General features: G+C 54.9%; 3 protein-coding genes across 3 annotated transcripts; all 3 read right to left on the minus strand.

Moving 5' to 3' along the window:
* Positions 1-139: 139 nt before the first annotated feature.
* Positions 140-3,773, minus strand: CABS01_09410 (kinesin motor domain-containing protein; the record flags this gene model as incomplete). The annotated part of the gene is made up of 4 exons (XM_060542767.1): positions 140-1,009; positions 1,062-1,514; positions 1,567-3,270; positions 3,321-3,773. The coding sequence occupies 4 exons, from the start codon at positions 3,771-3,773 to the stop codon at positions 140-142; spliced, it is 3,480 nt and encodes a 1,159-aa protein (XP_060400494.1).
* A 1,070-nt stretch (positions 3,774-4,843) lies between these two features.
* CABS01_09411 (uncharacterized protein) lies at positions 4,844-8,641 on the minus strand (the record flags this gene model as incomplete). Its single annotated transcript, XM_060542768.1, has 1 exon — positions 4,844-8,641. One exon carries the CDS (start codon positions 8,639-8,641, stop codon positions 4,844-4,846), a length of 3,798 nt encoding a protein of 1,265 aa, XP_060400495.1.
* A 2,433-nt stretch (positions 8,642-11,074) lies between these two features.
* On the minus strand, positions 11,075-12,107 carry CABS01_09412 (uncharacterized protein; the record flags this gene model as incomplete). The annotated part of the gene is made up of 3 exons (XM_060542769.1): positions 11,075-11,183; positions 11,251-11,591; positions 11,655-12,107. The coding sequence occupies 3 exons, from the start codon at positions 12,105-12,107 to the stop codon at positions 11,075-11,077; spliced, it is 903 nt and encodes a 300-aa protein (XP_060400496.1).
* Between the last annotated feature and the right edge of the window lie 398 nt (positions 12,108-12,505).

A 12,505-nucleotide genomic window follows, 5' to 3' on the forward strand; every position in this document is an offset into this window, starting at 1 on the left:
AATAAGCCTGCCTTTACACGCCATAATCCTACCCAATCGAATGTAACACCTCAAAAACCCCGTAATCGCCATTTGTACAGTTCAATTCCATCAACAATAATCCCTTCTCAGCGCCCAAAACCACTTCACTAACAATCACCTAATTCAACCGCGGGCTCTTCCTTCTGGGCCCCAAGCTCGACGAAAAGGACGAAGGGGGCAGATTCTCCCGCCCCTCGATGGGAAGCAAGCTAGCGTGCTTGCGACCCTTCACCACGGGCCGCGTCGAGGTCCGCTTGCTAAACAGCAGCGGCGCCGTGTTCTCGTTGATGGACATGATGCTCGTCGCCGGGTCGAAGCCGTGGTTACCGGTCGTGTTGGGGTTCACTTCGCGAAGGCTCATGTTAAAGGGGGGCATCTCCGAAATCATGCTAAGGGCCGACATACGAGTCGACGTGCGCGCCGGTGGCGGTGACCGGGACATGTCGTTTTCCGTGTCCGAGAAGACCATGGCCTCGGGCGCGGGCTTGGTGGGCGTCGCGGAATCGCTGAGCTCGGCGAGGAGGGCCTCGTGCGCTTCGGTCCGGGGCAGGTCGGTCGGGTACCGGTACTGGACCTTCATCGGCGTCTCTCCTGTCGGGCGGTACTCCTGGATGGTTGTTGTTTCGATATCCTCCCGGAGCGCAGTCAATGGCTTCGACAATTGCTGGGTCAACGGGTCCAGGCCTTGCAACATCTCCTCGGTTTCGGTCTCCATCTCCTCGCCGAGGTCATGGACACGGTCAAAGGTAGTCTTGAAGTGGCTCGAAATGTTGCCGAAAGACTTCTCCACAGTAGACGACAAGCCTTGCATGGACTCGTTGTGGCGTTCGTGATGCGAGGCGTTTTCGGAACGAGCGCGGGTGACGAAGTCGTCCAACGCTTCCATTTGAACGTCAAGATCCTTCAGTTGCTCGTCCACAACACGAACAGTCTCGGCGTGAACCGACTTCGTGGTTGCTTGAATGGCCGTGCTGTGTTCCTCGGCGACCTTGTCATTGGTAAGCATCGTATCCAGCAATTCATGGGGTCTTTTCACTTACGGTCCAGTCATCCTTCAACTTCTTCTTCATCGCGTCACGAGACTTGGCCACGTCAACAAGGAAGTGGCTCTCCTTGGTATCCCACGCGCCCATATCCTCAGAATACTGAGTCACGGTGTCTTGCAGCGTCACATTCGTGGCCAAGACCTTCTTCTGCAGCTGCGCAGTCTTCTCGGCAAGGCGCGTCTCTTGAGTTGTCGCCTGAGCATTAATCAGAGATGCAATCTGAGTCAACAAATTCTGTCGGTCCAGTGCCGCTTGCTTCCTCTCCTCATCTAATACTCGCTGCATCTGGGCCGAGGTGGTCTCGTTCTCCTCGATAACATTATTGGTTGCGCTCTCGAGTTGTTGTCTGAGTTTGTCGGATTCACTTCGCTGTTCCGTGATGTGCTTCACGAGTTCCTCAAACATGCTCTTGAACTCCTTGCCCAAAGAGCTATACGAAGAGTGCAACTGCAGACATGTTAGCTTTCAAGACCGACCAAAGGTATCCGTACTGTCTTACCTGGCCGTGGAAAGTGTCGAGCTCGCTGAGGACATCTGCAGCAATGCGCTCCGCAGCACCAGCAATGGCATGGAGACTCTCTCCAACCTGCTGCTTGACGGTGTCGCGCACGACTTTGATCTCCTCGAGAACGTCATCCATCTCGTCCTTGGACTTTTCGTTCTGCTCCAAAAGTTGCTTCCTCGATTCCGCAAAGGAGTCGAGCTGTTCGTCGAGAAACTGCTGGGTAGAAGATAGCTTTCCCAACTCTTCACTGACAAAAGCGTTCATGCGCTCAGAGATACCCGAGATATTTTCCCGCTGCTTCTCCTGGAAACTCTGTACACGCTGCTCCACCAAGTTCGTCACCTCAGACACTTCGGCTTGTGCTGTGCCCCAAGCGCTTCGGTTGATGGATTGAAGCTCCGACTTTCTCTTGTTCTTCGCTCTGAGACCATCCACATCGTGGACCGTCTTCTGCAGGGTTGCGATGAGTTCTCCGCCGACTTCGGCCAGCTTCTCCTCGGTTTCCTGGTGAGCCTTGCGAAGGTGAGTCTCCTCGGCGAGGCTCCTTCTTGTGGCGTGAAGCACGACCTCAGTCTGTTCGAGAACTTCCTGGGTCTCATCGAGCTCAGCCTTGGTGCCTTCGTGGTCCTTCCGCAACCCCATGAAGCTAGATGTCAGAGCGAAGAGCTCCTGCACCTTGTTCTTCAGGTTACCCTCGAGAGTCTCCATCTTGGCTGCCTGCTCCTCCATAACGATGCGTCGCGATTCGCTCTGGGCCGTCATCTCCTCGTAGCTCTCGTTGGAAAGGTAAACACCGTTGCGCTGTCTGGTCGTAATCAGCTCGCTCTTGAGCCTCTCAATCTCCGTCGCAAAGTCCCTGAGAAGCATTCTCTTGTTGATCATCGCGTTCATCTGCGGCTTGTTGCGAATGTTCTTGGCTCGGAATGCATAGTCTAGTGTTGAGATCGTCTCCTCGAGGTTGCTCTTCGCTGGCGAAATGGTGGCAATGATACAAGTCTTCGTCTGTCCACCCAAGGAGTCTTGCAAAAGTCTGGTGAGCTTCGACTCTCTGTAAGGAATATGCTGGCCCTTGTCAACCAACGCGTTGATGACTCGACCAAGGGTCAAAAGACTCTTGTTGATCAAGCCCGCCTCAGCAGCCCGCTTGTTCTCCGCCCCGGATCGTTGAATGTTCTCACTACCGGCCAAATCGACGAGGTTGAGCTTGCCGGCGCTAACGTAGTCGTCACTTCCATCCTCGCCCTTCTTGCGGACGTAGGCGGTAACAGTGAAGACCGTATGACTTCGGGAACTGAGATCGTTGCACTTTGTCGCCGCGACCTGGCGCTTCAAGCTTCCATCCTGAAGAACCTTGATACCTTCACCGGCGTTTCTAATGTGTCTCTCCTCCATACCCTGCACCACTGTCGTCGCGTGTCTTCTTGATGTGTCGTCAAAAATCTTCAGCTTCGGGCCGTCCTCGACAGCGATCAAATCGCGTAATTCTTCGTTGTAGAGTTCGATGAAGGAGCACTTGACGCAGCTTTCGGTGTCGTCCACTTCGAGTTTGTTGAATAGCGCGTGGAGAGCTCGGGGGATGATGCCGGCATTATCAGATAGAAGGCCGAGAGTTTCTGTCATGTCACCTGACATGGTGTATGTCTTGCCTGTACCAGTCTGGCCGTAGGCGAAGATTGTGCAGTTGAAGCCAGCGAGCATCTACACAATGTTAGCCAAGTCTCATTAGCCAGGTAACATCCTGGACGCACCTCATCCAAGATGGGCTTGACGGTATCATCAAAGACCATAGTCTGGTCAGCCGCCGCAGAAAAGACGCGATCAAAGTTATACGTCTTGTTGCTCAGCGCATTCGGGCCGAGCTTCAGCTCGACATTCTTGCCCTTTGCGCCATCAGCCTGAACGACGACGGCGCTGTTCTCCTTGACCTCGCGATCGTTGCGGCCTCTACATCGGACGACGACGTTGATGTTGGTCTCCTGGCCCGGCGTATCAAAGTCGTACTCGCGCTCCTTACGCTTCGTCGCGTTGGTGGCGACCGAGGCGACGGATTCGGCGGGCGAGGCGGGACGTTGGGTCTGGGAAGGGCCATGCTGGTATCGCAAGTTCGAGGTCCGCGTTCCCGGTCGCACGCTCGAGCGAGCCGCGGCGCCGGTGCGCAGGTTCGACGAGGCCGTCCTCGTCAGCTCCCGTCTGGAGCTCATGATTTGGGTGCTAGTATTTCTTTTTTTCGAGTGGTCGATGGTGGATGTAGCAGGATAAGTGGTTGAATGAGTATACAATCCAAAATCACAATCAACAGCTCGCCGAGGAAAAAGTAGGTGCCGTTTCGTGTTGAATGGTGTGAAAGTCGGAGCCGTCAAAAAGTGGTGGCAGTCGTCGGGATATCGTGTTGACAATTGCCAGGGTTAGTAAATAGAAGATGCGCGCTAAGTGGGGGCAAGCTCTGTGGTTGGTCTGCGGAGTCTGCCGTCACCCGGGCAACCGCCCCACTAGCTCATCTGCCCACACCGTTGTCTCCTCCCCGACCTCACCGGTGTTTTGTTCCCATTTCTCACCGCTCACCGACTCCGGGTCACTCACCGAGACACTTTGGGACTGAGACAAATGCCGTGCCTAACTAAGTACTCTGCGTTGTCTGTATTATCACATACCAAATCTCTTGCTTCCAACTGCATCATCGCACGATCTTCGTAGTATGTATGTATCATTATGTATATATAGAGTTTCCCTCACGGAAATAATAATATCACATACCCTATCCCCCTTCCATGTAGGCGGAGGGAGAAGAAGCCCAGTCCTCGAACGTCACCCATCCCGCGATGTAAAGGGGAGGGAAAAGGGAAGAAAAAGAGTCGCTAAAAAAATCGCACTCAAGCGGACAAAAGTCGAACTGAAAAAACCCCGTCTTCCCCATGCTCTCTCTCTCTCTCTCTCTTCCCCCTCTCTTCACCATTCCCTCCCCTCTTCCGGGTATCATTACTTCTCTCCTCTCCTCCTCTCTTCTCTATCTTTTCCCCTCTTCCTCCCCATCACTAGATTTGAAAACACGCCATCTCTGCGCTAAGACAACAGCCAAATGTGACTCCAAGAAAACTTCGCTCCGTCGGCTATGCATAGTAATGACAGTGCTTATGATGATGAGCGGGTTACCAAAAAGAAAACACACAGAAGAAAGAAAATAATCCGCAACTTTTAACTTTGTGCCACAAATAAGGGCCGGGGAGTTGCCTTGAGAAGGAGCCGCGAGGAGAGCCATATACATGGTCCTCGCTCACAACCACAATAACCACCTGACAGCGCCCACAGCCCCTTGCCCAACACCCCAAAATACCCTGAGGATCATGACGACAAACCAGACATACCACATGAATCCGACAAGCACCCACTCGACAGCAAGCCACATGGCGCGACGGACCCAGCGGAACCTACGTCTGCGCCGCCGCAGCATGGCCTCGATCACATCGAGCGTATGCTTAATCTTGAGTCGCTGGCCCAGCGTGAGATCGCGGCTCGTCTCATCCGCCTCGTCGGCCGCCGCGCGTGTCATGGCGGAGAGATCCGTCGCCACCCGCCGGCGAACATCCTCCACGCGGCGGTGCAGGGCCGGAACGGCGTCGGCGACAAAGTGGTCCGCCGTCTTTTGCCAGTCCTGGCCGGCGCACTGGATGGATTTGCCGAGGGTCTTGGCGGCGAACTGGTACAGCTCCGTCTGCGGTACGGCCTTGTTGCGTATGCTTGCAGGATCAGGGCTGAGCTCCGCGATCGTGGGCCAGAACACGTTTGCGACCTGAAGGTCATTCTGAGACGGTGCTTGTCGGGCTGCAAACGCGAGATGAGGCTCGTTGGCGCGGCGAGTAATTTCCATGGCCTTAATACCGGAGCTCAAGACTAGGGCACGTAACCGGGCGACTTCACGCTTCGACATAGGCGCTCGGTCAGGCGCAGGGCTGTGGTCAGGGATGGACCAGTGTCGACTGCGGTTTGAGGAAGATCCGGGACGGCCATCGGGTGGGAATGAGGGCGGAACGGCGATGATGTTGTTCAGCCGCTTGTCCGCCTCCTTCAAACCAGCACTGTGACTGCCAGACAGCGGCTCGCCCTCCGACACATCTGATAAACGCTTTGTCGACCCGGGTGACGAGGTTGGACTTGCGCTTAGGATATCGATGCGCGGCGGCTTCAGCCTGTCAAACCGAGGCGACTTATGACTTGCTGACGGCGGCGACGTGTCGGGAAGTTTCGCCGGCTCGCTCTCAATGTGCCTCAGCTTCTCGTGAGAAGACTCAAAGGCAGGCATGATGTCGAGGTAGTTCTTGCCGTTCTGCTGGCGCATACCCTGACTCCTAATCGAAGCCGTCCTTGAGAGCGGCGTTTCTCCTCTTTTCCTGCCTCTCTGCTCGGTGTCTGATTCATCCGTTGTGGTGCCCTCGGCTTCGGACGGGCCATCGCCAGTCTCCGACTCCTTACGCCAGATCAAATCACCAAGCTTCGACACGCCACCACGTATAACATTGTCGATACGAGCCCCTTTGAATAACCCTCGCATTCCCGGATCGTCACTGCGCAGCTTGGTGCTAGCAGTGCTGCGATGAGACTTGTGGCTTTCGCCTGTTGGGCGTTGGACAACCTTGCGAGACGGGCTTCTAGAAGAGCCCCTTCTATCCATAGACTTTCGATCACCCGAGGATTCAGGCGAAACTTCAAATGGCGTCTTGGGCGCACTGGCCAAATCCTCCGCGCTGGATCTCTCTTCCGAAATGCGCGAGCCTCTTTCCTTGCTTCGCTCGCGGAATATCTGTTTGACCTTGGAAAACGGGTTTCGAGTAGGGGAGTTCGCCCGGCTTGACCCAGGTGAGAGATCTCCGCCGAGCGCGGGGATGAAGGGATCTCCACGAATGGCGCCGTCTGGAGAGTTGGGGAGAGATGAGTCGACTTCAAACGAGCTTCTCCTTGCAGGGACCGGAATCTCCAGACTTGACCTTCCCATGCCGCGTTGAAGGTGCAACGGAGTGAAGCGAGGCTTTTCCTTACTCTTCCTCTCATCAGACTCGCTCGCCTCCACGATAGACGCCTTTCGACTGTGTTGTCTTGACTGTGGATGTGACGTGACCCCAGCATTTCGCTCCGGCGTGACGTAACCCGATCCGTCCGGCTTCTTGGGGCCATTTTCACGCGCCTCCATGGCAATCATTTCAAGCATCTGCTTCTCCAAGATGTCTTGGTGACTGCTGGTGAGCGTGCCTGCTCGATTCCTCCTCTCCTTCCTGAGCTTGCCTTCGTTCTCGCTCTCAGACAGATCGGAAACCGAAGTTTTGCCGTTCTTCCAGTCGTAGTGACTATGCACTGAGTTGCTGTGCCGGTGGTGGTGATGGTGATGATGTCCGGTAAGATCGTGCAGCTTCTGGCGGGCACGTTCTCGAGCGCTCGCTGTAGAATGTTCCGTGTCCGACTTGGCAAGCCCCGGGTTGCTGGATTTCGGATCGATCATGGCCCCTATTCCTTCGTATTCTTTACGCCCTGGTGTCTGTCCTGACTCGCTGCCATACTCTTCGTTCTGCCTAGACAAAGGTCTATGTAATTCGACGTTCTGGGGGAAGATTCGGCGCCAGTGACGATCTTCAATCAGCTGTTTGTGGTGATCTTGCTCCAGCCAGTACACATCGGCAAGTAGGTCCGCTGCGTCGATGCTCCAATCCAGCCTTGGTCTTCTCGGCTTGTTAGCGCTGGTGGTGGCCTGAAGAGCGTTTTGCTGCTCTACCACGTCTGCATCCGTGAAAGGCGGCAGCGTACAGCCATCCGTACTGGTCTGGCCCGTCGCAGCCCATTTAGCCACCTCATCAACCCAGTCGGCGACTTTGATGAAGTCTCCAAAACCCTGGGCCTCGCCATCGATCGCCTTGCGCTCCCGAGCTCGCACCTTCCTGTTGCGGATGTATTGTAACGGGTTGTAGGGACGCCCCAGCCGCACGCTGCCATCGGCACTACCATAGGTGGGAATCCTCGCAACTCCTCCAGAGGACGTAGGCGGACTGGCAGTCGTTGGGCGGCTCTGGTTGTGCGACTGTATGGGTGGGACCAGCTCCAGCAGGCGCCTGTATTGGGCCATCAGCTCCAGGTGCTCCTTTGCCTTTTGTACTCGTGCCAGGGTTGACGCGGTAAAGTGGTTTCGAAAGGTGCCTTCCCGGCTCATGTCGAACGTCGCCTGCAGCGGGCTGCTAAGCATTCCCGTCGAGGGTAATCGCGGAGTAAGTGCCTTTTCAGGCCCCGGGGACCTCGTTCTCGACATTCTCCTCTGCTGTTGCAAGTGGTTTTTGAGGTTGGCGCCTGTCGTTCCGTCTGGAAGCTGTGCTAGCGTCGGCACAGCCTGAGGCGGCGCGATCCTTCGCGACACCTGCCGTCGAGATTCGCTCAAGTTAAGAGCCATGTTCACGATCTGCGCCGAGTCGATATCGAGTGGGGCATTCGCAGGCGGCGCGAAACTCGTCCCCGACAACGGTCTACTGCCGTTGGGCGCATCCCGTTTCCTGACCGTCAGTCTATTCGTAGGTTGCGGCGGTGACGAATCGCCATTTCGCCTTGGCGGGCTCTCGAGCCCAGCGAGTCCGTAGCCGGCATCGCGACCAGCGCTGGATCCAGACCTGTCCGATGCCCTTTCCGAGTCTTTCGTTCTCCGGCTGGGTGGTATGTTTCGCGTTACGTGCCGTAGTCGGGGTACCTGCTCCTCTTCCTCGGAATCACCATCGTTACGAAAGGCATCCTGCAGCAAAAAGGCTCCGTTAGAGCGATGCCTAGTGGCTCTCTGCTGCTGCTGTTTCCTCGCATCGGCCCTTCCCCCATGGTATCCATTTGTATGTTCAGCATCTTTCGGGCTCGATGCAAGTGGGCGGCGCGCACCGCTAGACTCGTCGGGCGATGGCAAAAGTGTCGTGTCGTTGAGGAGGCTACCTGTGGCACTCGACTCGCCCGTCTCGTAGCTACCCCTGCTGCTGCCCCTATCGCCAGGCATGGAGTGTGGGCTCAGCTTCCTCGTGAGAATGGCACGCTGCTGGGCGGCATCTTTCTCCGTCATGGCGGCGGAGATGCTCGCATGGCCGGCCAAGCTGTGTTATACGTTGTTACCAGCCCGTTGGTCGGTTTCGACGCCGTTCGGTCGTCGTCTTCGTAGTTGCCGTCGTCGTCGTCGTCGTCAAGCTTAGCTTGCTCTCGTCTGTCCGGTCTTGGGATAGTGGGCGGGCGATGGAAAGTGTCGGTTGGGTAAAAAACGATGAGGGGGGAACTTTTAGGGGTTCGCGACTCCCATGGTACTCTTGGTTGGATGCAAGGGGGTGGATGGCCGGGTTCAAGACGAGTCAAAAAAAGAGCCAAGTAACGGAACACCCCATGTGAAGGGACGAAAGGTGACGAAGATTTTGGAGACGTTGGCGCTGATTCGTCCGAGCCGAAACAGGGCATTGACATGTGCCAGCTGAGCATAAGTTGGCGTCGATCTCTCGGTGCCCAGGATCGTGGCAGTCCAACTTTCGACCGTACAGTATCCGTAGCAGCAGCAGGTTGTAGGAGCGCCAGTAGCAGCGGCAGCGACAGCGGCAGGAGTGAAGCAAAGCGGCGAGCACACGGACAAACACAGCCCAGGGTTCCTAGCCAGCTGTAGTGCTCTTTCCAACTCAACGCCTACGAATACAAAGTACCCTTTCACCCATTACGCAGCCAAAAAGCCTGGCAGAAGCAAGTACCTTACTACTACGTACTCCGTACCTCTCCCATAGCTCTGCCGTGGCGTTGCAGCCGACCACGCTAAGATTTGCTCCACCCACTGACCCCACACATGCAGAAGAATGGCCCCACCCGATTCGGCAATCGCCGGAGCGGAACATCCTCCAGACCCGGACGAGCAGCAAATTCAGTCCAATCGCAAGGAGGGAGACACTGGGATGGTTCAGACCAGGCGGAGAGGTGCCAGCCGACCAACGGCACGACAAACAAAGAAATCCTTTGTCTCGCATGTTTGATTTTCCCAACGTCGACAGGGACATCAAGCCTCCAATTCCCAGCCAAAGGCAAGAATAGGTACTGCACGGAAAAACAGTACGGCTTTGATATTGAGTGGTTGTTGAGCGCGCTAAGCCGGCAGGTAAATGGATCCCCCGGTCCCCCGGTCCGCGCTAAGGTTTCCCCGATCAGACCGCCCATTGCATCTGAAAGGGTCTCCCTGCTTCAAGCATATGTTCGACATCTTTCAACCACATGGCCTCCGTTTCCCTATTGCGTTGTAGACGAAGACTCTAGACGGATGCACTTGATTGAAATCACCATACAAAGTACTTCGTAGCCTTGAGGTTGCTGAAGCTGCTTCTCCAGTTACCGACTGTGGTACACAAACATAAGCTTAAATATGGCCCCGAAGCCGTCCAGATTGCCCTTGCCAAGAGTCTGGGCAGCGATCTGGTATTGTATCGTGTGTATTGTATCGTGTGAGTTTTCCCAGATTAAAAGTCCAAGCCATCCAAGACAATCGTCTACGCCAATGAACCTGGAAACAGGAAGCACATGATACAATTCAACCTAGTCAAATATCCCCGAGTTTAGATATCGCTCACTCTCCTTAACTAATAATCCGCCTATCCATAGGCCAAGAATCGTGTGTATAAAATACGTCAGTCCGCAGGAACAAGCCTGATTTCTATAACCAAACCGGAAGAACAAAATACCTAAAAGCAAAGTAGCAAAAATACAAAAAGCTCGGCCCCCTATAACAGGGAAAGCCTACGAAATATCCGAGGAGACTCTTACCAGCCTCAGGTGTAACGATGCAAGGATTTTTACGAGACACAAACACGGGACTCGAACCCGGGACCTATGTGTGCGGGGCTATTCGAACGCAAATGCGCCGACATTCTCCGCTACGACACAGGCCTTGGTGATAATAATGAACGAAATTGTTTCCTATGACCTACTGAGGCAGTGGCGGTGGGCGGTGTGTGTGAATGAGGATGGTTGGGATGAAAGTTGTGCCTTGGCGGCTGCCTTGACGGGAAGGAGCTTGACGAATACGTTTGCTTGAATACTTACGCATCACCTATCCCCTTCTGGTGTTGATGGCTCGCAAAACCTCCCACGTCCGTGCTTTTCAGGGACATGGTATCATTCTCATTTTCATACTCTACATCGTCAACATCAATAACACAGAATGATATACCAATGCAGCGTAGAGGGAACAGATTATTATAGCTTTACGAAACATCAGAGAAAATCGAGTTAGGTATTTTGCGCTCCTAACGAGGGCCTGTCAACAGAACACGCCCTTCCTTTCCATTCTTCCAAGCTTCCGTCCCGCTCCCTCTTCAGTGTCCAAATTCATACAAAGAATCCAACGCGGAGCCCATCCCGTATACCTGGCGGGCCCGAAAGGGGGAACAAAATCACCAACAACAAAAGATGGGCGCAGACAGTCTCTCGCATTTGGGGTGACCTGGGGGTATCGGGGTATCTCACCCTAACCAACTTAAGCGTGAACAGGTGACTTGTACTCGGAGAAGAAACGCTCGTGGATGCGGCCCATGTACTCTACCAAGGCGGGCTTCTCACGGATGAGAGCAGCGTGGACGGGGTTACTGTATCGCGATATGTTAGCTCTTTCTCTTTGAACTCCATCCTTCTCATGACCATGCCGTTACTTACACAGTGGTGCCGAGGACGGTGGCGAGGTTGCCGTAGACGATGAAGTCAGCCTCGGATGGACGCTGTCCGCCCAGGATCCAGAAGGGCTCTCGGGACTCCCGCGAATCGAGGCTCAGCTTCGACAGCGAGGTCTCGCAAAAGCCGTTCAGGGACATGATAACGTCGGTGGCAAAGGCCTTAACCTCTTCGTCAGAATAGCGGCCGACACCCTGGAACCACAGCTGCGAGTTGACGTAGCCGCGAGCCGCCTGGGTAGAGATCTGCTTGGCGCCCCAAACAAAGTGGGAGAAGGGGCCGTCGTGCCACATCATCTCGTACTGGCCGCGCCATCTCTCGTACAACTACGTTGAGCGTTAGCGTATGCTCCTGTTTCCTATCACTATCATGTTGCGGGTTCTCCTTACAATGAGGAAGTAAGCGCGATCCTCCAGCATAGCTCGGATGCAGGCATCCTTGGCCTGGTCGGAGGGAGAGAGCTCCTTGTTAAGATCCTGGAGCTTGCCGGTCTGCACAAGACGCTTGATGATAAACTGGGACTCGCCCACAAGCTCGTCCGAGTCGGCAAGCTTGACATAGGGCACCCGGTACTTGGGTGCCTGGAAGATGTTGGCAGCGCGGTCTACGTGCTGAATACCGGCATGGCGCAGGCGAAGACGCAGTTGAATCGAAAAGGGCGTGTATCCATACTGGCCGGTAGGGCGATCAAAACTGTAGATGATCAGGTCGTGTCCAACTCCCTTCTCCACTGCGGCTTCGTCCTCGGCAGCTTCTCTAAGCTTGCGCGGAAGGTAGCGCTTGAGAGCCAAAGCATTCTGCTTGGTGTTCTGGGCTCCTGCCGGTGCGGTCTTCTTTGCCATGTTGCGAACGAGGGGGGTATATGGGTATCTTTGGGGGGTATCTCTGGGTATTCAATGAATAACTAACTGTTCTATGCTACCGCAGACCATAGGAGGCTTCTAGCTGTATTATTTATTGTTTTCGATGCAGCTTCGGAGGTGTTCGACACGGGCGGCCAGCTCGGAGCTGCTGGAGCTTTACAACATGGTAGGTGCTGGTCGCAATGCAATGGAAGCCCTTGGCTCCCGAAACATGGCCCGAGTCAGACCGTCAAGTAAAGCGAGGACAAAGCTGAAAAGTCCCAAGTCTGTCTTGCATGAATGCAAAATCAGATGGGGTATTGCAAGTGGATGGGAGAGAAGCCTCGCAAAGTGATAATCTGATATCAGCCACGTCATAGCTGTTCCATGTTGAGTTG

The sequence above is a fragment of the Colletotrichum abscissum genome (genome assembly GCF_030869225.1).
Source record: "Colletotrichum abscissum strain IMI 504890 chromosome Unknown Scaffold_22.1, whole genome shotgun sequence".
Lineage (NCBI taxonomy): Eukaryota > Fungi > Ascomycota > Sordariomycetes > Glomerellales > Glomerellaceae > Colletotrichum > Colletotrichum abscissum.